The 26,551-nt window shown below is 41.9% G+C and overlaps 1 protein-coding gene and 1 pseudogene across 2 annotated transcripts; both read right to left on the bottom strand.

The window, feature by feature from the left end:
• Positions 1–779: 779 nt before the first annotated feature.
• On the bottom strand, positions 780–7,330 carry LOC140003418 (zinc finger CCCH domain-containing protein 11A-like). 2 transcript variants are annotated; one of them, XM_072043384.1, is made up of 7 exons: positions 7,084–7,330; positions 6,340–6,564; positions 6,033–6,109; positions 5,154–5,346; positions 4,344–4,513; positions 3,868–3,929; positions 780–3,318 (listed from the first exon to the last, which is right to left on the bottom strand). In XM_072043384.1, exons 2-7 carry the CDS (start codon positions 6,545–6,547, stop codon positions 3,051–3,053), a joined length of 978 nt encoding a protein of 325 aa, XP_071899485.1. In that variant the 5' UTR covers positions 6,548–6,564; positions 7,084–7,330; the 3' UTR covers positions 780–3,050. The 2 variants fall into 2 exon arrangements, with proteins under 2 accessions (XP_071899485.1, XP_071899484.1); XM_072043383.1 differs by lacking the exon at positions 7,084–7,330 and having other exon boundaries at positions 6,340–7,026.
• On the bottom strand, positions 7,073–26,551 carry LOC140003428 (zinc finger CCCH domain-containing protein 11A-like; annotated as a pseudogene).

The following is a 26,551-nucleotide window of genomic DNA, read 5'->3' as shown; positions in this document are numbered from 1 at the left end:
TAGTTTATCACAGGTAGTATTACAAAATCGGATGGCCCTAGACTTGTTATTGGCCACTCAAGGGGGAGTCTGTACAGTAATAAACACAAGTTGTTGTATGTATGTAGATCAGAGTGGAAGGATCTCTACTGACCTGGAAGAAATATGGAAGCAGACAAGGATCCTACATGAGATCAGTAAAGATGATCTTTCATATTTAGTTTAGTTTTAGTGAAATATGGAATAAGTTAACCTCCTGGTTGCCCAATTTCTAATGGTTGAAACAAGATTTCATTGCTCTAATCGCAGTAGTAGTGTTAGGAATATTTGTGTGCATGTTGTTTAGATGCCTGCTTTGTTGTGTTACTGCAAATGATAGAAGCATCTGATGCAAAAGAATTTGCATGGGAAAAGAAAAGGGGGGATTGATTAAGGAGGCATTGGGGAGGCATTGGGGAGGCAAGGACAATCCCCAGACAAGGACTGTATATCTCGAAACAAGACACTGGAACTCATGATAAGGAAGCGGCAGACGGACAGAGAAACAAATGGAAGGACTATAAATCTCAAAACTGGACATTGGAATTCATTATAAAGATACAACAACTGGAAGAATTAGCAACAACCAGCGCTTGCAATTAAGAAACATGCCAACTCAGCAGATTCCTGACCAAAGGTGAAAAGTACACTGTGAGGAAGACTTGGGGTCTTCCTCCCAAAGACCCCTGCCCACGTCCCAAAGACCCCTGCCCACAATTCTTGGGAGGCTCTACGCAGGTGCAAGGTGCCAAAAGGCTAATTAGCATGAGAAGCGAGGGAAGGGGGGGATAGGTAAGGAATATGTATAGGCGCTTGTAGAATATTGAGAGATTGTATAAATTCAAGACTGCTTTCCACCTTGGGTATGCACGATAGGTGGAGAGATCCCCTGTGCATCATCCAGCGCTGCAATAAAGACTATACCACTTCAAGGAATTTCAGCTTCGATCTTTGAATCATGGTAGAACAGGGCTTGGGGTGAGGGGAAAGCGAGGGCAGGTGGGCGCAGCCTCTGAGCTCTCCTTGTCCTGATTTTTGTTTTTTTTTCCCGGAGCCGGCAGAAGTCCCTGTGAAGTCCTTCGGCACGATGAAGGCCTGCTTGAGCTCCAGCAGCAGTTTTGTTGGTGGAGGTTTTCCCTGGTGGGGCCGGGGCATCACAGCACACACACACACGCACAGAGACGCGTGGTTTTGTCCCAACATTAAGTATTTACAACAAATTCGACAAGCGCTTTTCCTCTGCCAGCAGCAAACACCTGAGGGCCCCCACAGCTTCACAAATCATAGAGGGAAGAGCCTACCGTGCCGCGAAAAGTTCAGAAAATAATTCAAAATTGATCTGCTAGGGGAAAAAAAAAATAAAAATCGATGGCTGGTGGCAGGGTACACAATACACCCGAATCTCAGCTCTGTCCTCCTCGGGGTCAGTGCCCACGCCCAAGCGCGATGCTGATGGCACCCGAACATTTGCTGTAGCAGGCAGCAGAGCCAGTGGCTCAGGGGAGCAACTTTTAAAACCAAGAGGCACTTAAACAACCCTTCATCGACCCCGTGACTGCGGCAGAGTCCCGACTGCTCGCCCCGGATTCCTCACACCAACAAAAAGCACCAACCAAAGCCTGGGGGAACTTTGGTACAGCACAAGAGAAGGGAGTGGGGGTAGCGGAGCCACATGGCAGAGCTGCTGCTCTTCACCAGTTGATCATCCCTGATAATTGAAAGTAAGGCTGGGTGGGCTGACCCCCACCCCCACTCCTGGCAGCAAGTTTGGTCCACAACACACTGGAATAACGATTCTGCTCCCTCCCACCCCTACAGCTTCATCATCTGACACAGGTATAGTCAAAACAATGGCATACACGAGTAAAAGTCAAGAGTTGACATAGTAACTCCAGGATTTGGGTATCAACTGTCCGAGAAATCAGAACACCGAAGCTTCACAATGTGCCCAACATCGAGTTGTGCCAAGGGGGGAGGAAGGAAGAAGCTTTACCTTTAAGCCTTCAGAGCATCGCTCCATCAGAAGATCGATTTGCAGCCACCGTGGCGTGCCAATGGAGATCTTTCTGTGCCAAAAGAAGTGCTTTGTCCTCTCGATATCGAAGGTAGCCACCTATAGTTACAGAACGGATGCACAAGACCTTAACTCTGACCAGCAGGGAAATTTAGGACAACTGAGTGCAGATCCTGCCAATTTCTACCACTTCGGACTGTGCTTTAAGTCTCATTGCAAAGCCTCAGTTAGAAAAAGGATCACCTCGGGGTATCCAACTGTGGTGATTTTACCGTGCTGGGCAGCTAAACCCCACAACCGCTCTCTCACTCCCCCTCCTTTAGATGAGGAGGGGGAGAAGTAAAGCAAAGAACAACTCACGGGTTGAGATAAGGATAATTTAATTAAAGGGAAATAATTATAATAATTAAATAAAGACTACCATGAACTAAACAATTTAACTAAGGGGAAATAAAAAGGGAAAGGGGAAAAGGGAGGGGAAAAGGGAAAATAAAAAGAAGGGAGGAAAACAAACAAACAAAATAAATGAAGGCTATATGGAAGTGCAGAGGAAAGAAATTACTCTCTACATCCCAAAAATGAGCGCTGATTGACCACGTCCTTGAAGCAAGGCCTCAACGCATGCAGCCGGTGTTCAAGAGGAGGACCGACGTCTTCTCAACGAGAGCCCACCCTTCCCCTCTTCTTCCCGTTTCCACCTTTTATTGCTGAGTGTGATATCACATGGTATGGAATATCCCTTTGATTGGTTTAGGTGAGCTGCCCTAGTGATGTTTCTCTCCTCACTTTTTGCCCATCCCCTAGGAGGGTTAGAGAAAGGCCCAATACTGTGCCACCGCAGCTCAGCAATAGACACAACACTGGTGTGATAAATCTGTTGTTCCAGCTACAAGTACAGAGTACGGCAGTGTATGGGCTGCTGCCGGGAAAGTTAACATTCCAGCCAGACCCAGTACACCAACAAGAAGACAGTTTTAATTTTTTTTTTTTTTTTAAATATACCATAGGACTACGCGGTTCAACTGTCAATCATCTCAGAGAGTTCAAGGAGGAGGTCATCCTCATCCTTCCCTGGGTCTAAGTCGATTTCGGCTTCCAGTCTGCCTCCTGAGATTTCCCAAAGTAGCTTCTCAAAATCTTCATCTGCAGATAAGGGCGCGTTCCCCGTGGAACTCAGCCGGCGTGTGCGTGCCTCTTCTAGCTGGGAAGAAGCTGAGGTTGAGGTCTCCAGATCGATCTCCATCTGCTCCTCAAATCTTGCCGGGCTTCCAAGACGCACTTCAGGTCTTGGGAGAGCAAGAAAGAACAATCAGGATATGCCATTTCTTAACGGGAAATCCCTTTTCTGCAAACCGGCTCTTAAAACTGTAGGCAAGCCCTCCTACGCTTCAGTCTTACACAGGGATTGTTATCAATCAACCCAGGGCTACATTTAGAGCCCGATGTGTTACCAGCTACATTTTTCAGTCTGGGGCTTTATCTGTGAAGCCAGGGCACCTGGAGTTGAGGTGGCATTCTTGAGGACCAAAAGGCAGAGGACACTACTCCTCATCTATCACCTCACGAGGAAGTAGAACTTCACCTCCTCCTCGTTCAGGTATTCAGACAACCCAAGAAGTCACTGGAAAGCTGTGCTGACTTGCAGCATCTAAAGAAAGCCTAATTAAGCAATCCTGCTAGATTTCCTGCTAGAAAGTGGTTTCAGGTGACTTATTCCTTTGATGGATTTTGGCTTTAATTATCTCAGAACCCTCCTTTTTTCCCACATGTGACAGAACTTATGTTTCCCTGGGGATATACATTGATTAAGAGAAAGAACAAGTTGGGGTTGTCACCTGTTTGGGGGATTTTCTTCAAGTCTGATGGCTGGGGCGTGCTCCGGCACGTCTGAAACACCCTAGAAAGCAGCAAAACAGTATTTATGACACATGGGTAAAAGATTCCTTAATAGCTTTTTCCTCCACACTGCTTCTCCTCTGGCATTGCGGAGCCGTGGCCAAAATACAAAACCAAGGTGCTCCTGAAGAAAGTTCACATTCACCTGGAGGTTACTCATGATCTTGTGTCTTTTAAGAACGTGGCATTCATGGACAAAATCCCCCCCACCAGAGAAATCACAGCACCAGAGTACCGGTTAAAGAGTGCCATTCAGCTCATAAATACAGAAGGGTTCTACAAGCATCCTGTAGACAGCTACTGGATTTCCAAGGAAACAGAAGGCCTGCAGAACGTTTGCCTTTTCCACCTTTTCTCCTAGAGGAGGGTAGGAATTTAACAAGGGATCCATCTCTGCGTTAGCTCCTGGCCTTACCATGGCTGCTTTTTTGGCTGGAGGTCCCATCATGTCAGCATCCAAGGCAGTCCGGAGTTCCACAGCTGCTATGGCAGAGGGATAACTCCCAGGTGCCTTACGTTTCAGTGCCTTCTTCTTGGGGAAAGTGACTTTCCCACCCGAAGGCTTCGCAGATGTCATCAAGTTGGCTAGAGTAAAAGGAAGAGAGAACTGATACAGTCTTGCTCTGCCTCAGGAAAAATCCAGGTTCTCTTCATCATTTCCACAGTCCTTCTACACAGTTAAATGCATTTGGCCAGCAGAATTGCACCACCATTGCCTGGATTCTCAGGAATGTTTTCCACATAGTAAACTCTGTCTACCAATAATCCATACAAAGGAACCAAGAAACCGAATAGCTACAGTAAATAAGAATCCAGGACAAGGGAAACCTCAGACACATAGCAATCCTAAGTGCAAGCTAGGTTCACAAATATAGACAGCTTTTATATTTCAAGTCCTGCTCCCTCTAGGAAAGGGAAAAGCAGCAGTTAGAGTAGGACAAGAGCGTATGCAACTGTTGTACCAGCTTCCTCTCCCTTGCAGTGATGTCCCACAGTTAAGTTGTTCTACAAAGTCCAAATTTGTAGTGTCATTTTCTAGTCTCCCGTTCCTTACCTAACATCTGGCTGGCAGGAAAAGAAACAAACTAAGAAAAAGAAAGTCCACACTTCGCTTCGTAGCATTGCGTGGCAAAATGCACCCAGCCAGAGTTACAGCATGAGAATTGTCATCTTCTGTCTGTATTTCAGAAGACAACCTAAGTAACTCTTAACCTTCAACACTTACTTTTATCTTCCCGGCCCTGAAATTGAGCTGCCACTTTCCCTGCTGGTTCAGTATGAAAGAAGCCAGCAGTAGATTTGACAGCAGCTTCCTCCTTCCCAAGCTTCTCTTGTTGTTCTTGCTGTTGCCACTTCTCCCACCGTCTCTCTTCAAAGCTCTTCTCTGGACATTTACAAGTTCCACTCTGCTGAGTGGGCTAGAAGGAAAGAAAAGTAGTGCATGAATAGGACAAAAAAAAAAAAATCCGTGCGTGGAGATTTCGTTAAGAAAATCTGATCAGCAATCCCTCCAAAATGGTCTTGATGTGGAACAGCATATTAATATCGTTCAGGTTACTGTTGTGTCTTTTTTTCCCTAAAATTCTGCCTGTAACAAGAGCCATGCTTTACTATGGACACAGTCTCACATATCTGCAATATCCACTATGGCAAGCTTCTTTAAACAGCTAGGGTGTTCTGCTGTACATCTATTTATCACATTCTTTTTAAGCAGCAGAAAGTCATACAAGTTCCCCTAGACAGTACCCACAGACAGATTGATTTCCTTCAACACAGAACTCTGGCCTTCTGCATTAAATCCTTCATGTCTGACAGATCAAGTCAGTAAGAACAAAAAGAATTCCCTCCACGTTAACTGTGTAGATTTCAGCTGGTGCTAACAGGGTTTCTTTGTTGCTGTGGTATAAACAGACTGATTCCAAGTTTGAGGAGTACAGAGTTGTCTGGAAATGCTGCTGGCGATAGGATTTAGACTGCACTGCAGCTCCTACCAGGTGCTGAAGGGTAAGAACACACTCAAGAGGGTGGCACACGGTGAGTAACCAAACTTGTCAGAATGATCAGAAATTGTACGAATGTATGTGTGTCTTCACAGAGGACTCACCTGTACATCAGGTACAGAGGAAAGTTTAGGATAAGGCTGGTTCAATTCCACTGCCTTCTTTTCTTTTTTTAAAGCACCTGAAAAAGAAGACCAAAAAAAGTTTGGTCAACGGCAGAAATAAAGAAAGCTGGGTACTTGTTTCCTTTGTGCATTTATTTCCTTGTGCCCCATGAGAGAGAGAGAGAAAGGCTACAATGTGCAATCCATTCAGCAATTATCCATGAAGCAGATCCTGAGCAAACTGAACTTGCTCAAGATGGAAAGCACCTCACTGGGGCAGGCATTAAAGCATCTGTTTATGGAGCACCTGTTAGTTTTGTGCTCCATAAAGATTTCTGCTCTGCTGGGGCAGGTCCGGGTTGTGCTGAGGGAGCTGCACGAGCAGGTCTTGCCCCTGCGCTGGAATCTTCAGTTTTACCATGCCCTTCAGCCTCGGCTTTGGCTTGAGTTTCGCGTCTCTGAAGAGCTTTCTCACGACGGATTTCCTCCAGTGTTTTCACATGGATCTCTCCCATCGGCTTAGCAGCCTTCCCTGTCATCATCAAGAAATGAGGAGAAGCACCAACATTTAAAGAGAGTCCAGCAATAGTTTCAGTCTCCAACATTTGTCAGAGCACTAAGGAAAACTAATCTTGAGTGTTCCCAATAATGCATCTTAGAACAATATCCTTAGAACAACATTCTCCTCCTCCTCTGAGCCACTTGTATTTTGAAGACCAGCCCTATCCAGAGAGAACTGCTACACAGAAATGCTGCTTTACTTTAGTACTTTTTCAGACTGCATTTCAAATTCCTGCTCCTGGCAGTGGTTCTATTCTAATTGTACGGAACGGTTCACAGAAGCAGCTAAAAACCTTGACAAGGCACAAGTAGAAAAGAAACACACACCTAGAGCCAGATTTCTGATAGTGGCTGTCAGAAGAGCTTCAGCACTCAAGAAAGAGGCATCAGTTCTTTGTTTTCGTTTCAATTAGTTTTTAGGGATGGATGAAAGCAGTCCAAGTTCATGGAAAGGAAGGAGGAGAAAGCATATTTAATATCTAGCTGTTACCTCTCTCAGTACTGGTCTGTTTAGGAGGTAATCCCAGCCTGTCCTTCAGAGACTTGGCAACTTGAACTGCAAAACAGAAACAGAACGAATTAGGGAGGCTGCATAATGTCAACTTCAGGTTCACATTGCAAAACAAGACAGGAAAGGGAACTTTGAATCCCAGTGATTACCACCTCAGCCAACATGCAAAAAGAAACATCACTGGAAAAGGACAAACAGAAAGACTAAATACAAAACCCAGGAATCCAATCCAGATGCCTGTTCAGTACCTGGATCTCTCTTGGGTGCTTTGTCAGCATTTCCCAGAGCCTCTACCTTCTTCCCCAGCCTTTCAGCAAGGCGGCGCTTCACTGGAAGGGTGCTTACATCGTCTTCAGAGAAAACAAGGAATATTGTAAGAACTTTTCTTTGCAGGAAGCTTTGAGAACAGTCAACAATAAGCTTCTATTTTTCAAGCATATTTTCATAGAATTGCCTTTCAGCTGATAAATGATTTTTTTTTTTGGCCATTTCTGCAGTCAACACAGATCTCCACTGCAACGTATTTGCCTTTCATACATCAAAAATACTCTTTAATGCAGTCATATATAGAAGGCAGCACCTACGTAACAGCTCATAAAAAGTTCTTACCCGCGGAGGCTTTCCGTTTTCCTTGTCTAGCAGCAAGATCTAGTCGAACCACAGGTTCCTCTCCTAAAACAAAAGGGATTTTTTTTTCTATTTCACAGAAACCAGTAGCCAACAGAAATATTATCCTGTTAGCCCATCTCCACCATGTCAGACACTGTTTTGACAGCTAAACCACATAAACTCATATTTTAACTATAATTAACATAGAAAAAAAATATTAATAGTCTCAGTGCTTGCTTCAAATTCCAGCTGAGATAGTAGAGAGTGAATCTGAGTCTGCTTGACAGCTATACTTTGTGCAGAACAAAGCTGCATAAGCAAGCAGAATATTATTAGGTACAAATGCTGACAAATAGTCCTTTCGAAGGTGAATGTCTACGAGTAAAAGTACTTCCACACTTTTTTCCCTTTCAAAGGCATTTGCACAGCTCTAAACAATGTATACACAAACTCCTGTCAGACTGTGTCCACACCTGCCACTGTCAGCCTCTTTAATGCTTCAGAAATTGCGTCTTATATAGCACTGTCTTCTACAGCTCTTTCTTCTCGTTACTCTTCTGTTTTTCAGTTACCCCCCTATTTGCATACTGACACTTTTTTTTTTCTCCTGCCACTGCACTTAACCTGAGCACCAAATCTTGCCAGTACAACCAGGGACTTGAAGCATAAAAGCACGTTTTGAACAGAAGGCAGCACCAGAAGGCTAACATGGGTGAATTGTTTTAATTATTGCTTAACCCTCCAGTTTGGGAGTAATGAAATCAAAACAAAAGCATTCCTTACTACCTTTCTTGGAAGACAGTGTCACAGTTCTCACCACTGTCCGAACGTTTTCCTTTTCTGGAGCAGGAAAAATCATAGAATCAACGGGACGAAGAGAAGATCTTGAAGAACCTTCTGTTCAGAGCAACCAAAACATAAGGAAGTTTACCCAACATAAAAAACTATCACAAAAAAACAAAAAACTTTAAATTATTTGTTACTGTCCAAAATACAGCAAGAAGAGCATGTAAATAAGAGAGGTGACTAATTTGCCTCTGGTTGCCCTTTGAACTCCCATTTAGAATACCAGCTGGCTGAGAATCAGGTTGCTTGATGCCCCCAGCTAAAAATGGAAGTCTGTCCCTCAAGCAGCTCCCACGCACCATCACCTGCCGTGAACAGGATCAGAAAGTAGGGCATATTAACTCACCACCGTGTCTCTTATTTTTTTCCTTCATCTTCTGAGATTTGATTTCCTCAAGTGTTTTTATTCCAAAATTCAGATTGCCCTCTGAAAACAGGAAACAGTTCATGAGACTGGCTTAGAGGCACTAACTGAGGGACCACAGGTCCTCAGGCTTCTTAGCGCTCAGGAACTTTCTGAAGTATTTAGAATAAAGCCTGTCAACACTCCTCACAAGTGAAAGAGCCAGAGAACCAAGGGCATTTTGCCCCCCCTATCATCCTTCAGGCTTAAAAATGTAGTTTTAATTTTAATCCATTTACACGATATTAGATCCCTCTATCGTTAGATATGGCTTATCAACAGTGGTTGCAAGGCTGCACGTGCAGCCATTTAAACTCCGTGCTGTGGCCCTCGTTTGTTCTCCAAAAGTAAAGAAAAGGAGTTCACCTTTCTGACCCAATGGGCACGTGATGGTATGAATGGCAGAAATGAGATCATGGAAATAACCGAGTCCATTCAGCACCCCTACATTTTGTTGTGTTTTTACACCACACTGCTTTTGACTTCACTGTCAAGTTCTTCTGATTTATCCTACTAAGGTGCTGGAATACCTTGTTTAGTAGTAGTAGAACTGCCTTTGCGAGTGGAAATCACCCGTAATCCATTTTTGCCTTCCGCAGCTGGTTGCTGGACGGGAGTTCTAGTTTCTTCTCCTTCCTCAGAAAGCTGGTCTGAAGGGGAAAAATCTATTCAGTTATGCATAGACCAGATTGTTCATGATTACGTAGCTCATGCAGTGACACTTCAGCCCATGGTTCATATAAAAAACTTTGTTGCTCTTTTGTTTTGTTTTGTTTTTAAAGAGCTACACTGACCTGATAAACTCCTAAGTAGAATACACCAGGACAAAACATCTAGGACTCTAGATTCTCTCTGCAGCTTTAACTACTACACAACACATTGCTCTTCAGACAGAAAAAAGAAATTTCCTTCCTAGTTTCACACAGAACTTTACACAACAGACCAGCTAAAGCCAGGAGTGGTTCTAAGCTTTCCTCCAACGTTTCAGGTTCTGTCCACTGACTGCCGGACAAAGCCACCAGTGACCTGGCCACACTGCCTGCCCTATCGCTAGTCAGACCTCAGGTCATCTGTGATTTCTACATTCATTTACAGCACAGATTCCTTCAAGAACCAAAGATTTAACACATTCATTTACAGCATGAATTCCTTCAAGAACCAAAGATTTAACACATTCATTTACAGCACAAATTCCTTCAAGAACCAAAGATCTACACATTCATTTACAGCACAAATTCCTTCCAAGAACCATAACATGCTCACCATCATCATCTTCATCATCATCTGCAGCATTGATTACAACTGGAGGGTGTGTAGGGCTTGGGACATTTTCAGAGTTTTCCACTTTCATCACCCCCTTAGCTGTGGAGAGGGATTTGACTGGACAGAAAATTTGTTTTGCTGCAGTGACATCTGAGCCACTTTCAAATCATCGTCCGCGGACTCAGGCGGACTTGGCAGTGTAGCTAGAGGAAGAGGAGGATCATCGGTAATATGGCAGTTTAAAACTTTGACCACAATGCAAAGAGATGGTAGGAAAGGTAGATAACCCGCACAGACAACGAATTCAGCATCTCCTTTTGCCCACCCCATCACTGTTTACACCGGGAACAATGACTTCCCTTCGAACAACAACACATCTCCCTACCACCCAGCAAAAGATGAAACAACAGGAAGCAAACTGCAAGGCAAACATCACACAAAGCCAAGAGAAGCTGAGCACGAAAGCAGAAAACAAACACCAGCAGTACACTCGGTGCAGTACACCTATGACTGCAGACCTTTTCCTGCACTCACAAATGAACAGTTACCTGATGCCCCCTACAGGATTGGCACCCACTAAGTAATACTCCAAATTAATTCTTCAGCGCTTAAAGAAAAAGGACCTAAACTCACTCTTGCTTGGTGGTAAGAATTGTCCATCGATGTAACGTCCCTTTGCATGATGAAAAGCACAGTTGGCTTTCTGACAGCCTCCCGGCTGCTTCTCCCAGTAGCAAGGAATCTCACTGCACTTTTTCTGAAGACAGAAAGAAAGAAAAGCTCGTGATAACATGCACCTGAGGCTTGCAAAGAGATGCGCAGCTCCAGATCATGACAGCTGTCACAACACAGTGCTGAAACATCATTCCAAAGGTCAGTTTCTCAGTTCAGTGGAGTATTTCTGGGCATATTCACAAAGTTTGCATAAGCTGCAACCACTATGCACATTTAGATTTGTCATCATTCAGTTTGAGAAGACAGGCACTCTCAGGCATCAGTTGAGGGTGGGTTAAACTAATACACCTAGGATTATACTAGCATTATTCAGAGGGGAAAAGAACATCTGAAATTGCCTAGGTTAACCCTGTCTAGAACTACTTCTTGGAGACTTAGTTCTTCTGCACCTTTAACTTTCCCCACTTCCTACCCCAGGCAGCTAGAACAGCGTTATCGGAAGGACTGTGGGTCAGAAGAGACCTGAGAGTTCGTTATCAAGCCTGCTCCCATGACGATAGAACAGCCTGTTTATTACCCCCCTGCTCCAGCAGGTTTTAGCAGTCTATTTAACAGCTATTCTGCATCTGTTGAGAAAACTGTCAGCATCTAATAAATATATATATATATATATCTTGCTAAGACACACCTAAGGCATTGATTTTATTTCCCTCTGCTTCCTCCCACCCCCTCTCTTGGTAACAGAAACCAGTATGATTTGGAAGCAAACGAATCTATCCTGCAAAAGCACAATCAGTACACCTACGGCACTGAAAAATGCTTTTGTTGATTGATTTTGAGAACACATCGTTAGGCACTCACGTCAATTTCCATGTGTCTGAATCGGCAGACGTTCCTGAAACAACGACCCTCCTGCCACAGCTTGCAGACCGTCTCATTGCCCAGAGCAGCTTCGCAGTGGCGGTAGGCACATTTGTCTCCCTGGAACCAAAAGGAAACCAACAAGGAAAATAGAGTACAGCCTCAAAAATGGCCATGCTGCTGCCTAATGTTGCTACAACTGAATTCAGAATCTATCTGGTTCTCAAGTTAACCAAAGACCAGCGTGCCTCCTCCTCCTAATCTACTCCTTCCTGAAAAAAATGGGGAAAAAAAGCAAAGCAAAGGAAAGCCGGCCATACCTTGGTACAGGTAGAATAGAAATAGAAGTAGCAATCGTCTCCTTGTTTAGACATGCCGACGAGTTCTGCTAACAAGCTCGGCTTCTCTCCACAGGGACTTCCTCTGCTCTTGGAGAGAGCTGTCTTCACCCTTGCTTGGGCTGAAAGTCTTCTACTGGCTTGTGATCAGTGAAATCTTCTTTTTAAAAGTAACCCTAAAGAAAGTAACAAGTGAAAAATAATGAGGAACGAACAGTTTTCCAGCTTTCTTCAGTTAATCAAATCAAGTTATCAGTCTCTCAAAGAGAGCAAAGCCTTTTTCCCAAATTCTGGAAATACACACCAAGAAGTGGCATAAGCTTTGCCTTTGCTGAAGGAAGACAAATAACACAAAGAAAATCTGTCTAGTTTGTTTTACAGGCTTGTCTTTCTCAGTATGGAACAAACTGACCTCCCTGGTCTAACTTTGCAGTTGGCTATTCTGCCTTTGTCCTGGAGAGAAGAGCAAGAAAGGAACAAATCTGTTTTTGCACTCCAAAAACGCGTTAGAGGAGGATTATCACACCTACCTAAGGGTACTTCCTTGTTTGTTTATAAAGCACCAAGTATTTCTCTTGGACAGTCTCTGTTGCTGGTCTGTTTTGTGCCTTCCATTTACAATAAAGATATTAAGATGCTTACCCCTTGTTTTTTGTTGTTTGTTTTTTGTTTTTTTTTTCTAACGAACAGTGGAAGTGGAGAGTCGGATGACAAGCAAGAACAAACACTAGAAACTCCTTGTTCTGCCCCTGCTTTTTAATCACCCAGCATCACCCCGGCTGCAAAACAGCCTCTGCTGATTTACCTGCTTGTTAAAGCACCCCACAGGCTGCAAGTGCGGTGTGCTAGGTGTCAAGTTCTATTTCACGGTGCACAGGTAACCATTTGTCTTCCCACAGTCGAAGCACAGAACAGCCTCTTGCTAACAGAACTCATCCCTGCTGCTGCAAGAAACCTCATGGCCTGCAGGAAAACCTCAAGCTAAGAGTTCCAAAGCAAAAGCAGAAAACGCATGATTTGTACTCTTTATATTGGAGTGAATTCTAGCTGCTAAACGCTGCCTACATCTGAGGGCACGTTCTGAGGCTGGGAGGAAGGACACTCAACACCCACTGACAGCAGGAGTGCAAAGATGCCAGCCAAGAAGGCAAAGGTTAGAGCTGAACGCTGCCTCAGCTTCCTCCAGCAGCCAGCTGGGGGTCACCTTTCAGCACGCGCTCTGAGACTCTGAGCCCCGAGTTACCGCAGCCGCCAGCTACAGCTGCTCCTTGCTGGCCCAAACTATTGGAAGAGTCTTCAAACTTCAGGGACCTGTTTTATGACAGCCTCAAGATCAAATCAATCTGTTCTGAAGGCGCTGATCGTCCTGGTGTTTCTGCAGCTGTCAAAGAACAATCCTGAACCGAGGCACTCGTCTGATCAGACAGTGCTGCAGCACAGATTTCTCTTTAGCTTGACACATCAAGGTGAAGAGGAATCGATTCTTGCAAGCAACCTCTCAAGCAGGGATCTAATAAGGTGACCAGAACGACAGATCTGTTGTGCAGATCTGAGCACGTCCCTCTGCAGGGAATCACTTTCAAGCCTAAGATGTTTCACCCATCTCCCTGCCCCAGAGCGACACAAGTAAAGCTCTTAAGCAATTGCTAACCTGTTCTCAGTGCTCACGAGTCCCAAATCACTCATTTTACAATCTATAAACCATGGCAGCTGGCACCTAGTTGGCACACGGTGACACTGCACACGTTGGCAGTGTCGTCAGGAGCTGCAAAGTCAGGGCTGAGGGGGTTAAGGGAAAACCACACATCAGTTTAGCAACTTGGCTCCCGTAGGATACTTCCTACGGCAGGAGTTTCAGCAAAGCCACTCAGAGGGACCTGCTGGCTAATTCAAACAGGACTTCTGCTGGAGCAGTCAGAAGGCAGCAGGAGATATCCAGTGGGCATCACTGTCAGTCTGTGGCAGTTTGGGGTCCAGGTACCAGTGGTTATGCGTGGTTTTCTCTGCTTCACTTTCTCCAAAGCTGTGAGAAAATATTTCTTTTACAGCACTGTACAGTCCCACGTTACGGATGGAACCAGCTGCATCAACTTCCAGTACGACGGTGTTGGAAAAAGGTGCCTTTGGTGGTCAGGAGCACAACAGCTCTGCTGATGTGTTATTTAAGTGTGTTCTTACATCTGAGTTTCCTCATAGCAGTATGTAGCTGAGGGGGTCCAAGTTTCCCAGGGAAGATTTATGTTTTTTCTCCTACCAAGCACCAGCTCAGTATACAAAGCTCTGTTAATAACACCCAAGCATGTAGATGGAATACAATTGTTTTCCTTACAACCCCCCAGTTATTTCCATGTCTGTTCTGGACCTTGGGATCTCTTTTGGGAGCTACATTACGCAGAGCAATACGATAAGGCTGAGATCACCGCTGCCTCAATGTAATGCAAAGGTGAAGGCCTTTCTGACAGGCAGTTTGGAAATGAATGCAGCCCCATCTTGTCAGCATCAGAGCAGAGCCAGCTCCAGATGGCTCCAAAAAGGAGCTGCTGCTGGCCAGAGCCGAGGCAGGGAGTGCTGCTGGGTGGGCTTCGGGGGAGCAGATTTAAGGAAGGGGGGAAAATACTGCTGTGCAACAGCAGCTGGGAGAGAGGATTGTGAAAGCGTGAGAGAAGCAGCCCTGCAGCCCCCCAGGTGAGCGCCGCAGGAGGGCAGGAGGTGCTGCAGGCAGGCAGCAGCAGTTCCCCTGCGGGCTGTGCAGGGAGAGGCCCCTGGTGGAGCAGGCTGTCCCCCTGCAGCCCATGGGTCCCCCATGGAGCAGATCTCCACGCTGCTGCCCCCCTGTGGGTGGAGGAGCCCCCGGTGGAGCAGGTGGATGTGGCCTGGAGGAGGCTGCAGCCCATGGAGAGCATTGCTTGTTGAAAAAGCTAAGAATTGTTCATAACTTATTACAAAAACAAAGAAATTTAACACGAGATGGAGCTTCTGAAGGTTAGACTTACATGTAATTGGTGAGTAGCCCCCTGTAAGCTGTGCAAGGACAGCAGCTACCAGCAGCTGGTAGCACAAGCAACTGCCAGCTTAAGCAGCTCTGCAGCAAGGTGGAATGAACAACAGTGGGTGACAACCTTGTTTCAAGTTGTCCTTTCCAGTGGTCAAACCTCCTCAAAATTCCTCACAGTATATTTGGTTTAAAAGAAACGAAGCACAGAACCAGCAAGAAATTCAGTGTCATTCTACTTTACGGATGGCAAATCAGACCCTTGTTTTGAAGGAAAACATAATAAAATAAAATTAAAATAAAATTAAAATAAAATAAAATAAAATAAAATAAAATAAAATAAAATAAAATAAAATAAAATAAAATAAAATAAAATAAAATAAAATAAAATAAAATAAAATAAAATACTAAGCTATTTCTCCACCATAAAATAGATTATTGTTTTCTGAAAGAAAGAAACTACAAACACCTTGGTCTTAGATTCAACTGACAGAAATGCTTGAGTTACTCATAATGTTTCACTTCATTGTAGATATGACTGGAAACCAGAGACAAGACTGGTAAAATCATTCCTAGAACTCTGTGTTGTTTTCCTTCAGGTACCTTGTCTCTCAAGTCGGTGAGGGCTGGGACAGAATGAGATTGGAAAAGTCAAGTGTAGTATTCATTGTTACAGAAGTAGTTGTCCTGTATCTTCCATGGCAAAAGAATTTTCCTGAATAAATATATAAATAAATAGATAAAATTCCCCTGGCAAAGATTGGAAGCTGACACTTACCTGAAAGTTACCAAAGCAACTTCCTCCCGGCAAGGTAACATAGCTCACAAATGGTGGGCCCAGGGAACTCAGTGATTCATACGCAATGATGCCTTCGCTTGGGAATATGGCCTTCTGCTTCTGTTTGCTTTCCCAGAACTCCTGCAATATTGCTACGACATTCACTGTCAAAGACATAAAAATGCTGAATGTAGGATGCATACATGTCCTTGATCTTAGTGTTTTCTGTGTTACACAAGAAATGCAGACATATGAGCTTGATACATTTATTATTGATAATAAAATGTCTGTGATTATCTCTGCTGGTGTGAAAAATATGATTTTGTGGCAATTTTGGACTTTCTGGGATTGCAGGCTACTGTAGTACATAAATTGCAGGTCAGCAATATTGTACTATTAAGTCAATGTGTTGGAACTTTGATATCACAGCAGCCATTAAGCTGCTCACTTTCAAACATGAGAAAATGTTATACTCAGATTCCTCTTTTCCATTCTCAAAAAAAAAAAAAAAAACAAAAACAAAAACAAAAACACATGGTCATGCAAGGAAAGCAGCTGACTTTTAATGCAAAACGTTATGAAGTAGCTGGAAAAAAAGGTGTTGTATATTATGATGATAATAGTTGCAGGCTAATGTGAAAATAGAAATGTGAAAACCAGAAATCCAATTGACATCATGACTATTGAGCCAGTACTCCAAAGTTTTACGTTCTGTGTTGGGGTTTTCTCAACACTTTTCGGCTTGGACTCGAAAAGAATTTTAGTATAGTTTATCTAGACTCCTTTTACAGAGCCATGTGTAGCTTAGAGATAATTTTCTTTCTTTCTGGGCATCGTTCAGCAGGTGGTGAGCAATTGCATTGTGCATCACTTGTTTTGTACACATTAGTGGTATTAATACTCTTATCATCATTATTATTATTTTCCTTTTTTTTCTTCTTCTTTTTTTTTTTTTTCCTCTCTCCAAATAAACTGTCTTTATCTCAACCTACAGGCTTTCTTTCCTTTTTTTTTTTTTTTTTTTTTCTTTTCTTTTTCCTGATTCTCTCCCCCATCCCACAGAGGGAGGGAGGAGGGTAAGCAAATGGCTGCGTGGTGCTTAGCTGCCTGATAGGTTAAACCACAACACTATGCAAAAACAAACAAATGAACAAACAAACAAAAAAAAAAACAGCTGTGTATGATGTTCATCATTTCTCACTTGAAAATTTAAATTCAGAAGGTAAGAAGTATGTTTCTTAATTTGGATCTTCCAGTGGAAGTATGGAAGCCCTAGGCAGCAGTATGGGTCCTTCAGAGTACTGATACTGGTTCAGTATCAAGTATTAGTGCATACAGGAATCAGTGGCAGAGATAATTTTCCTCATACATGTATAATTTTCCTCTTTCTTCATCTCGTCTGACCTTGTTAGTAGTGGAATAATGTAGAAGTGATCCATTTTGAGACAGTGTCACCCTGGTGGTAGCTCACATGCAATCTATGGACAGGGCATTGCTCTGTTTGCTGCAGGGTGAGCAATGTGAGCTCCAATATTGTCACCGCCTGTTTCCTGACTTCTGGCAGCTGCACTGCTCTCACAGACAACAGCTTTTTTTGGCATTTAGCCATGACAAGGGCAGACACACAGAGTGTGGTCATCACCAGTTCCCTTTTCGCTGTGCTCAAGCCATGAGGAAGTGCGGGTGGCGTGGTCTGAGCTCTGGGGAGGCGAGGCAGGGTGTTTGGAGCACACTGCTGTCTGCCACTGGATGGTGTCACGGATGCAGCAGCAGTGTTGGCTCCTACCAGTTCTGGCATTTGGGGCATTTAAAGCTGCAGAACTCTCATGGCATTGGAATATTGCTTCACCGTAAAGAAGAAAGCTATCTGAATAAATTTTGTATTTGTAACAGGAAACACGTTGGGATAACCACTGTCTCAGTGCAGCTGTGAGAAAAAACTGAAATATTGAGGAACTCTTAACCACAGAAACTGACTTCTGCTTTTCTAAATGATGATGAATGTGGGAGAAAAACTGGTCTACTAGCCAGGGAAACTGCTACCAGTACGGACTCCAAATGGTAATCCACCTTCAGAAACTGGTCTCTGGCTGAATACCTCACTGATGTAAACATCTGAGTGTTTTTTTTTTCTTCTTTTTTTTTCTTTTTTTATGAGACCTTCTGCTCCACAGAGCATGCACACATTGGGTAACAATCTAATTTTAAACCCATTAAGTGAAAACTGATATTTGAACATAAAATTCATGAATGTAAAATTTCCAAGTTTAAACATGACAATTCAGTAGGAGCTGTTGCTTCAGTGTGAGAATGGTATTGGTGACATTCAGTCCTTTACTGGTATTGAAATAGATAGCAACAGAAAGTATCAGCTTTAAGAATATCACTGATTTAGGATGTTTCCATAAAGTGCTTTGGTTTTTGAAACAACTGTTGTCCAAGAGTGCAGTCCTTAAAAACAATAATGCAAAGTCCACAGGAATAATGAATTTGGTGGTGTAGGTAACCCACAGTACTCTTTCTGGTCTCATCATTCAGCCTGTATGATACAACTTTTGGTAAAACAATAAATAAATAAATTTTAATAAAGCTTGATTTCTCCCACATCATGATGAGATCGATTATTCTGTAGGTAATAAACTGCTGAGTCTTCTAAGAAGACGTACAATGCAATTGGCAAAGCTGCACAGGGAAATCCCAAGCATGATCATTTTTTGTCCAGTCCAAGTCCCTAGATTTTAGTATCCTATGCCCCTCATTGATGGAGGGGAAACTACCCATAAATATCATGCGTGCTTTTGCTTACCAAGAGGAAATTATACTGGTATAGTGGTCTATAAAAGAAACAGGTATTTAAACTGTTTAGTACCAATGATAGCAATAAGTGACCTAAATTGCTGTGTGTATGATCCTTGCTTCTCTTCTGTTGTTAGTTTTACAGAAATTAAGAGTTCAGAGTGTAAAATTTCTGTTTTAATTTCCATTCTTGTTCATGAGTCCTTTCGATGGTAATTCAGCATTTAGACAGCCTGCATCTCTCACTTGGCTGAAAGTTTCCACTCTGAAAACTAATATTCAAAAGACTTTTTAGACCTATAGAGAGGTATCTACTTTCACTGCAATACACCAACAGAAATATATTTCCCTTCTTTTCCTGAAATCCTGAAACATGCTTTAAGCTGTCTCAAATTTTACAGATAAAGCAATATTTTACCAGAGGACTAGTAAGCAGTGAGTAGCTGCTACAGATTAAACTAATACGTGTATGACTAACACAGAAACAGTAGCTGAGCAGCATCATTTTTATTCTGTTTAGAATTTCTGTCAAATGAAAGCTATGTGCCTATCCCACAGTGCAGCTGGATATCTCTAAGTAATTAAAAGTGCCTGGGTTTGTACTGAATTGGATAAACATAAAACCTGGCTTAGCTGTGAGGATGGTAGCAGGAAATACTTGGTGGTATATATGTAGTGGCAGCATCAAATTATCACTGCAGTTTTTGCTGTGATTTTTTCAATCCTAGCCAAAACTAGCACCTCAAAACAGTGATGAACATGAAGATGCATCAGGTTAAACTACAGAATGCAGCCATGATATCAAAGCCTCAAACTTTTTTTTCCCCAAGAATTCTTTATGTTTTGATTTAATTAATTTTATTTTACTCAACTGTTTAGCTTGAATCAGTATGTTTATCATCATTAAATTAAAACAGCATATCAATTTCAAATATATAATTAAAACAATTTCAGCTAAACTTGTAAAAATTCGGTGTGTGTGAAAACAGTTCTCTACTAAAAAAAAAAAAAAAAAAGATTTTATTTATGCCTAACAGCCACTACAGCCACTATTATTTTTTTTTTCCTTCATTATGTATCACATGGATTTGTAGTAGTTTAGGAAGATGTGAAAAATGTATACATATGATCAGATGCACAATCAAATATACTAAGTTACTATTCTAAGATAGTAACTAATGATTACTAATATGATGATTACTAATGTTGTATTAAGATCTCTCAATATTCATTTTTCCTGCAATCACATGCATTGTTTGCCTTCATTTCTAAACATTCCGGGCAGAATGTTGTTCAGTCTCTATGCTGTATATCAGTATTTGGCATCCAACTGGCTTAAGTCTAAAAATGCAGTATGGAAAACAATGAGAATTTTCAGAAGTACATAAATGAAACAACAAGATTCATGGTTTAATGCAGCAAAATACTGTAATTTATGTCTCATTTTGAAAGGACATTCTCATTGTAATTGACTTTCGTATTTTGAAAGATGCCTATGATGTGGTTGAGTTTTTAAGATAATGCTTATAGTATTTGTATGCAATGACAAACAATTTTCTTCAGGATTAAATCATCCATGCTTTAAAACAATTTATTTTGTACACTGTCAGTTGCTGAATTAGTTAACAGTATTGATTTTGTTGTAGGCAATGCCAAGACCCCATTCAGACAATATTTTATCCACTTTATACCTCAGATCTTTCTCAGTTAGAGTTTCATAGTAGTACGTGCATCACCAAGTTCAAGAGCAAGAATTCCATATACCCTCCTTTAGTACTCTCCCATCTGTGAATATTAATGGTTCCACAACAGTCTATTTGATGCTGGCTGTAATGCCTAGTTACGAGGTGAGAAGATGATTTTTCTTCTCTACTTTGCTTTTTACTCAGCTGGAAAAGCCTCTTGCCCAGGGGCTGAGCATTGTATCAAATGAAGCTGTCCCCAAGTGCAAATCCTGGTAGAGTTCTTGAAGTTTTCCTAGACTCTAAGGACTTTTTATTATTTATTTATTTATATATATATATATTTGAATTTAGGACAGGCTGCGAGTTCTGTGGAACAACAAATATGTGGGTTATACAGCTGCATTTACCCTAAATAAACCCTGAGCTCTTTTGAGAGTTCAGAAATACAGTTTGATGTGAACTGTGTTTGAAAGAGGATTAAATGATAACACATTTATTATAACACAACATTGTTTTCCAGACAATTTCTCACCTTTCAGTAGCAACTGTCTTGCCTCTGCTCAAGGAAGTCTGTGAGTCAAATTAAATATCATTCTAAGTGGGAAACAGAACTCTCCAACTTGGATTATGTCAGTAAGTTTGCACTGCATTGATGCCAGAAAAAAAATAGCTCCAGGTTTCTGTGAATTACTGCTAAAAATACTGGCTAGGCATTCACCTCAACCAAGGCAAACAAACAATGCCATAAACAGGAGGCTGGCCAACTGGGAGGGGGGTGTTTTGGCCAAGACTGGAAGGGCAAATCGGAGTGGGAGCCAAGTGACTCTGCCACTGAAGTGGAATGGAGTCATATACTTGACAACGTCTCACTGCCGAGAGAGTGGAGTATAAAGTACACACACACAAGATAACCACCTACTTTGTCATTTTAAAACTTAAAACAGCTGTTTCTAAAAGTCCTTTTAACTGCCTTCGTGGATTTAATTTAATACGTGAATGCAGAAGAAAAATACAAGCTTTTTGAATGAAAGAAATATGTAATATGAAATCTATTAAAGAAGATTCTTCAGTGAGAGGCTAGTAAAGTTCCCTTACATGTCTTAAATCAAGCCATGGCACATAATCAGTAAAACTATATCGTTTAAACAAATTTCATAAGTTACAAGTGCACCCTTCCCCAGCTGCAGCCTATTAAGGCTTGTAACTTAATGCATACATCTTAGGGAAGCTGTTAAATTGGGCTCAGGCTAGCAAAGAGATACTGTTTAAATCTCTAGAAAAAAAAAAAAAAAAGGCAGCAACTGGAGTGGGATCCAGCTGTTTTGAGGGAAGGTTTTATTGCTTCTCTTTTGATTTATTTTGCATATTTTTAAACATATAAATAATAGCATTAGGAAAAAAAAGGTACAAATGTGAGTAGGCAATATCAATTAATTTTCCCATGATCTTACTATGCATTTATCATATATATTATGTTATGTATTAGCATGTAAGCAGTGATTTTGTTAGGATATTCTGGTCCATACTATTCTGTTCTCCATGTATATGTACAAAAATAAAAAGCCCCATATCCTTACTAAACCTAATGAAATTAGGTATATTGTTAAATATATATAAAAACATTATCAAGTATCATGTACTGGGACACCAACAATATGCTGAGAGGACTTCAGGGGCATTTTTCCTTCTCCATGATGGATTTGGATGCTATATGAGTGAGCTGATCTAGCAGTGGACTACTAGGTGATTCTGTCTAAAACCCTTAAAAAGCACAAAAAGTAGCAAGATGTTGTTTCAGGAAAAGAAGATCTGATTGTGGGGTGAGATTCCACTTGTGAGAAGCAACATCTTTAATTGGCAATGACTACCTTAAATCCAGCACTGACTGACAGTTCCTAGACTTCAAGGATTTGGAAAAAGAACAAAATAAAATTAAATAAATGAACTGGATGGCCTCCTCAAGAGCCATTCTGAACATGTTACCAAGTAAAGGAAGAAAGAAGATGTTGGAGGCAAGCAGCTCAGAGAATGGTGTAGGCTTTGTGAACCATTGGTATGTTTGTAGTCACAGCAGATTTAGATGCAGCTAGGGAAAGGAAGGGTAGAGACTGGGAGGGTTTCACTGACACCACCGTTGGACTGAGGCAAAAAGTCAATCCCTGCAGCGTTATGAATTGAGTAAGCAGGTTATCACTTGGAACAGAATGAGTAGACATACTAAAGTCAGGTGTTTTTAAGCTGATAGTCTGAAGACAACTGTTAATCATTGCCGAACAGCTTGGATTGGTCTACATTCTTATGTAGCATTACATGGGAAAATGATAAGAACTTTGGTATAATTTCAGCATCTGAATATAGCAATAAAGAATTATAAATTGGTCAATCTCCTGTGATAATCAGAAGTATAACTGATTCGCACAGGAATAGTACAGTAATAATAACATTAATCTAGAAAGGAAAAGACTGTTTGTTTGATAAAACTTTTAATCTTGTAATATTTCTCCAAGGCAACTGACTTACTCTGGCTATAGTGTACTTCAATTTAAAAGCTTGTATCAGAGAGCTAGTATGGTACCCACTGACAAATCTATTTCAATGTTAAATGAAGAAAAGTGAGCTGGGCTGATTCTACCAAAAATTATGGGCAGATCCCCATAAGTTAACATACTTTCTTATTAAAAACTCTACAGTCTAACCTGTCCATCTATTGCTGACCTGAAATCTTTGCTGGCAAAATGTGCAAAGGAAAATGTGCGATTTGTTGCTACCAGTAAAAAGAAATGGAGACACAGTGCTGTTCAGCTGATGTAAAATCACTTTGCTAAATGTTCACAAACCAACCAAGTAGCAATCCAGCTAGGAACCATGAATTCAAGTCAGGGCTTAAAAAGACTTTCTGGAAGTACTTAGCTTTTTTCCAAGCTTTATCATAACTCCTACCTGATACCATAATATTTTTTGATATGAAAACGAAGTCGTAATAAGGTCAGCATATGGATTAGACCAGTGCTGGGGTTAATTAGGTCTGCATGGTAGAAAGCATTATCTTTTTATCATGTTATCTGGGATGGAAGCTACATACAGCGCACAGTTCAGGGAAACACACACACCAAAAAGCAAACACAACTCTTGCAGTAGCATGAGTTGAGCACTGGGCTCCTTCTTCTTGCCTTCCTCCTCCATGTCTTTGCCTGTCCCATTCTTGCTGGAGCTGCCAGCCCCTCTGCAGCCCACTGTTCCCCGTCCCCCATCGGTGGGCTGGTGACAGGCCTGCACCACGGGGCCTTGCTCAGACCCCTGCTCTCTGCCAAAGATTGTCTACCACTATAAGGATAAAGCATTCTCATGGCAGGGAGGAACTTGTGAGAAACAAATTATCCCTGCTGTCTTGTTGCCAGGGCACCCAGCCATGATCTTGCATCTTTCCCAAATCCCATCATCTCTGCCTCTGCTGGGCAGATGCTAGCCCAGAAGGAGCACTGCTGCAGCAGGCACAGCACCACTCACTGTATTTGCTCCTGCAAGCTGCACCCAGGAGGGCAGGGACTTTTGAACATCTTGTCTCTCCCTGCTGCTGTTGAAGAAAGCCCTCTGTGAGACATTCCCAACAGAACAAAGTGTTGGGACAGTGCAAGCCAAGACCTCTAGGTTGGAATGGGAACAAAAAGTGTATGTGGTGCTGAGCAGTGATGAGCAGACTTGCTCTGACATCTTGCCCTAGCAAAACTCAGTCCTGTTGACATACTGAGTCACACCACATTGTGAAAAGGGTAGATGCTGCTGCAACAAAGTAGATCCTGAATGGACTTCATTCTTACTTTGTTCTTTCCAATAAGGTCTGAAAGTAATGCGTTTGTAAGAGATGTGGATGTGGTCCCATGGGGAAACATGAGACACTATGTTCTTTCTAGTCTAATACTTGCTTGCTGTATTTAAATCTGATTAAAAGTCAGAGATGGACACCATCTAGATCTAAAGATGACTTTTTGCTGAAGATAAAAAGAATGCATGTAAATTCTCATCTGACTTACAGACAAAGCACTATGAATGTCTGTCACCAGTCAGAATTAGTGGCACACACTCACAGCAACTTCAAGCCTGTATAGGTTAAATTTATATTAGAATGCCTTCAAAATTCTTTTCATACCTCAGAAAATCTAAAGTAGAAAAAAAAAAAAAAAAAAACTACTCGAATCCACTCGCACTTTTGTTTCTATTTAATCATCTCTCCCTCCCTTAGATCTGTGGGTGGTCACAAATGCATTGTCCAAGCAGCTTGTACATACACTTTCAATAAAAGCCTTGTCAGTAGACCTGCAGGAACTGGTTACCAGTGGAAACTTATGAAAGGGAATGCCCCTCTCCTCGAGCCCACCCCCCACACTGCACCCCGATCAAATTCTTTGTTGCTGTGATGTGTGTACATTCACAGACTGCTCCACGAGGTCCCAAGACTGCAACAGTAATACAAACCTACCCAGCAGCATACAAACCTCCTGCAGGGTGGCCTGAGAAACAGATGTCAGACTCCTAAGCTCTGGGACAGATCCTTATGCTACATTCACACAAGAGTAGCATCCTTCTACAAGAGTAAATCCAACTTAGTCCCAGGGAACTACTGGGTCAGCCTCTGACTTTTCAGTGTGGCTATGAGCATAAGAATCTGGCAAGTGGAGTTGTTTAATGCAGATGTACATGGGTTTTTCCCCTAGGTCCATCACTAGCCATGTCTTTAAGTCTTTATTCCTTTTACAGCAAGTTTAGAAGGCAACAGTTGACTGTATGAGACTGATTTTATTAACTCTAACAGAGCTGTTGACAAAAGAATGGAGATTAAATAAATGTCTCTGCAGTGTGCCTCAGGTCACACGGGAGATTACAATTAGAAGTGAATGTTAAATAAATAAATAAATAAAACTCCCTTCTAAAAATCTAACATTGTTCCAGCATTGTTTGCATGTTAAATGATTGACTAGGTGATTCAGACTGAAATGACACCCAGCAAAATGCTAATTTTACAATCAAATTGTTTATGTAGGACCGGATTTGGGGGCATGACATCAAGAGATCTCATTCACCTGTGAAGAAAACTGAGAACAATGGAATTTAACTATTGTTTCATTTGATCTGTTGAAGAGGGTTTTTTCCATTGTATGAAATCTGTGGATGTATTTTCTAAGAAATTACTAATTAAATAGCACTTTGTTCCATGCATAGCCCCACTCAAATCATAAATTCAAATTTAAATACTCTTATTTCCGTGATGTGAGTTGCATTGAACTCTGTTTCAAGGGATGCATCAGGCCAGTTTATTATGTGCCATCTACTGAAAGGTACTTCAGAACATTTCACAAGGGATAGTTTGTAAAATGAGAGAGAAAGAGAGAATAAATAAGTGTTTTGGCCAGGTTTAAAAAGTGCATCCATAGTCAAGTCTGATATGGGGGGAGGGGAGGGAAATCACATTCCATATACTTGCAGGAAAACATCGTATGTTTTAAGATTGCAATATTTGATATTTTGCAGTACTACAGTCAAGAAAGGTAATTTATAGGACAAACTAACCACAGAAAGAGAGTTGGCATAAAGTTTTCCAAAATTGTCAAGCAGTAAAGTTTTTACCATGTTATTAGAATGTAATTAAATATCCTAGGTAAAAGTTGTGAATCAGTTTTCTGAAATGCAAACTTAAAAAATAAGCAGCAACACTGCCTTCAAATAGGCAAGATAAAATAATGATAGTTTGTGGTATGCACACGAATACATGTACAAGCATGTTAATTACTTCTCTCTCTTAATTTGTTGGGTACAACAGACATTTGAATTAACTACACTCACTATCAGGGAAATAAAATCATTATCTTTGGTACTTACAGTCTTTAAAAACCAGGGCAGGGTCTCGAGGAGGCAGAACTTGGGCAATTACAAGTTGCAGAGACTCCAAGGTTCTGTCCATCTCTGCTCTGCTTTTCCGGAAAGCAGCCACAAGCTGCCCTCATGCCTGAGTCAGGCAAGTCCTGTACCAACTCTGGATTCCTGAGGAATCTCCCCACGTCTCCCAATCAGGCATTGCCTCAAACCCCACGACCCTCCGCAGGGTCCACCTCCCCGGACTGCTTATCTTTGCTGTATGCTGAGCTAATTAGCTGCAAAGGCAGGCTGACAGGCGCATTCCTACTCCTTCCTTCTGTTAAACACACC

Source organism: Anas platyrhynchos, chromosome 11, assembly GCF_047663525.1.
Source record: "Anas platyrhynchos isolate ZD024472 breed Pekin duck chromosome 11, IASCAAS_PekinDuck_T2T, whole genome shotgun sequence".
NCBI lineage: Eukaryota > Metazoa > Chordata > Aves > Anseriformes > Anatidae > Anas > Anas platyrhynchos.
Note: the sequence above shows the minus strand (reverse complement) of the source record. Positions and strands in the feature narration are given on the sequence as shown.

What these genes read in the sequence shown, in the direction of transcription:
- LOC140003418 (XM_072043383.1), bottom strand. Translation starts at nt 6,637, where the DNA reads ATGTTGGAGACTGAAACTATTGCTGGACTCTCTTTAAATGTTGGTGCT. An exon ending in ATGGAGCACAAAACTAACAG is followed by an intron (nt 6,110 to 6,339) that starts GTGCTCCATAAA and finishes CTTCTTTTTCAG; the next exon opens with GTGCTTTAAAAAAAGAAAAG. An exon ending in CAGCCAAAAAAGCAGCCATG is followed by an intron (nt 3,930 to 4,343) that starts GTAAGGCCAGGA and finishes GCTGCTTTCTAG; the next exon opens with GGTGTTTCAGACGTGCCGGA.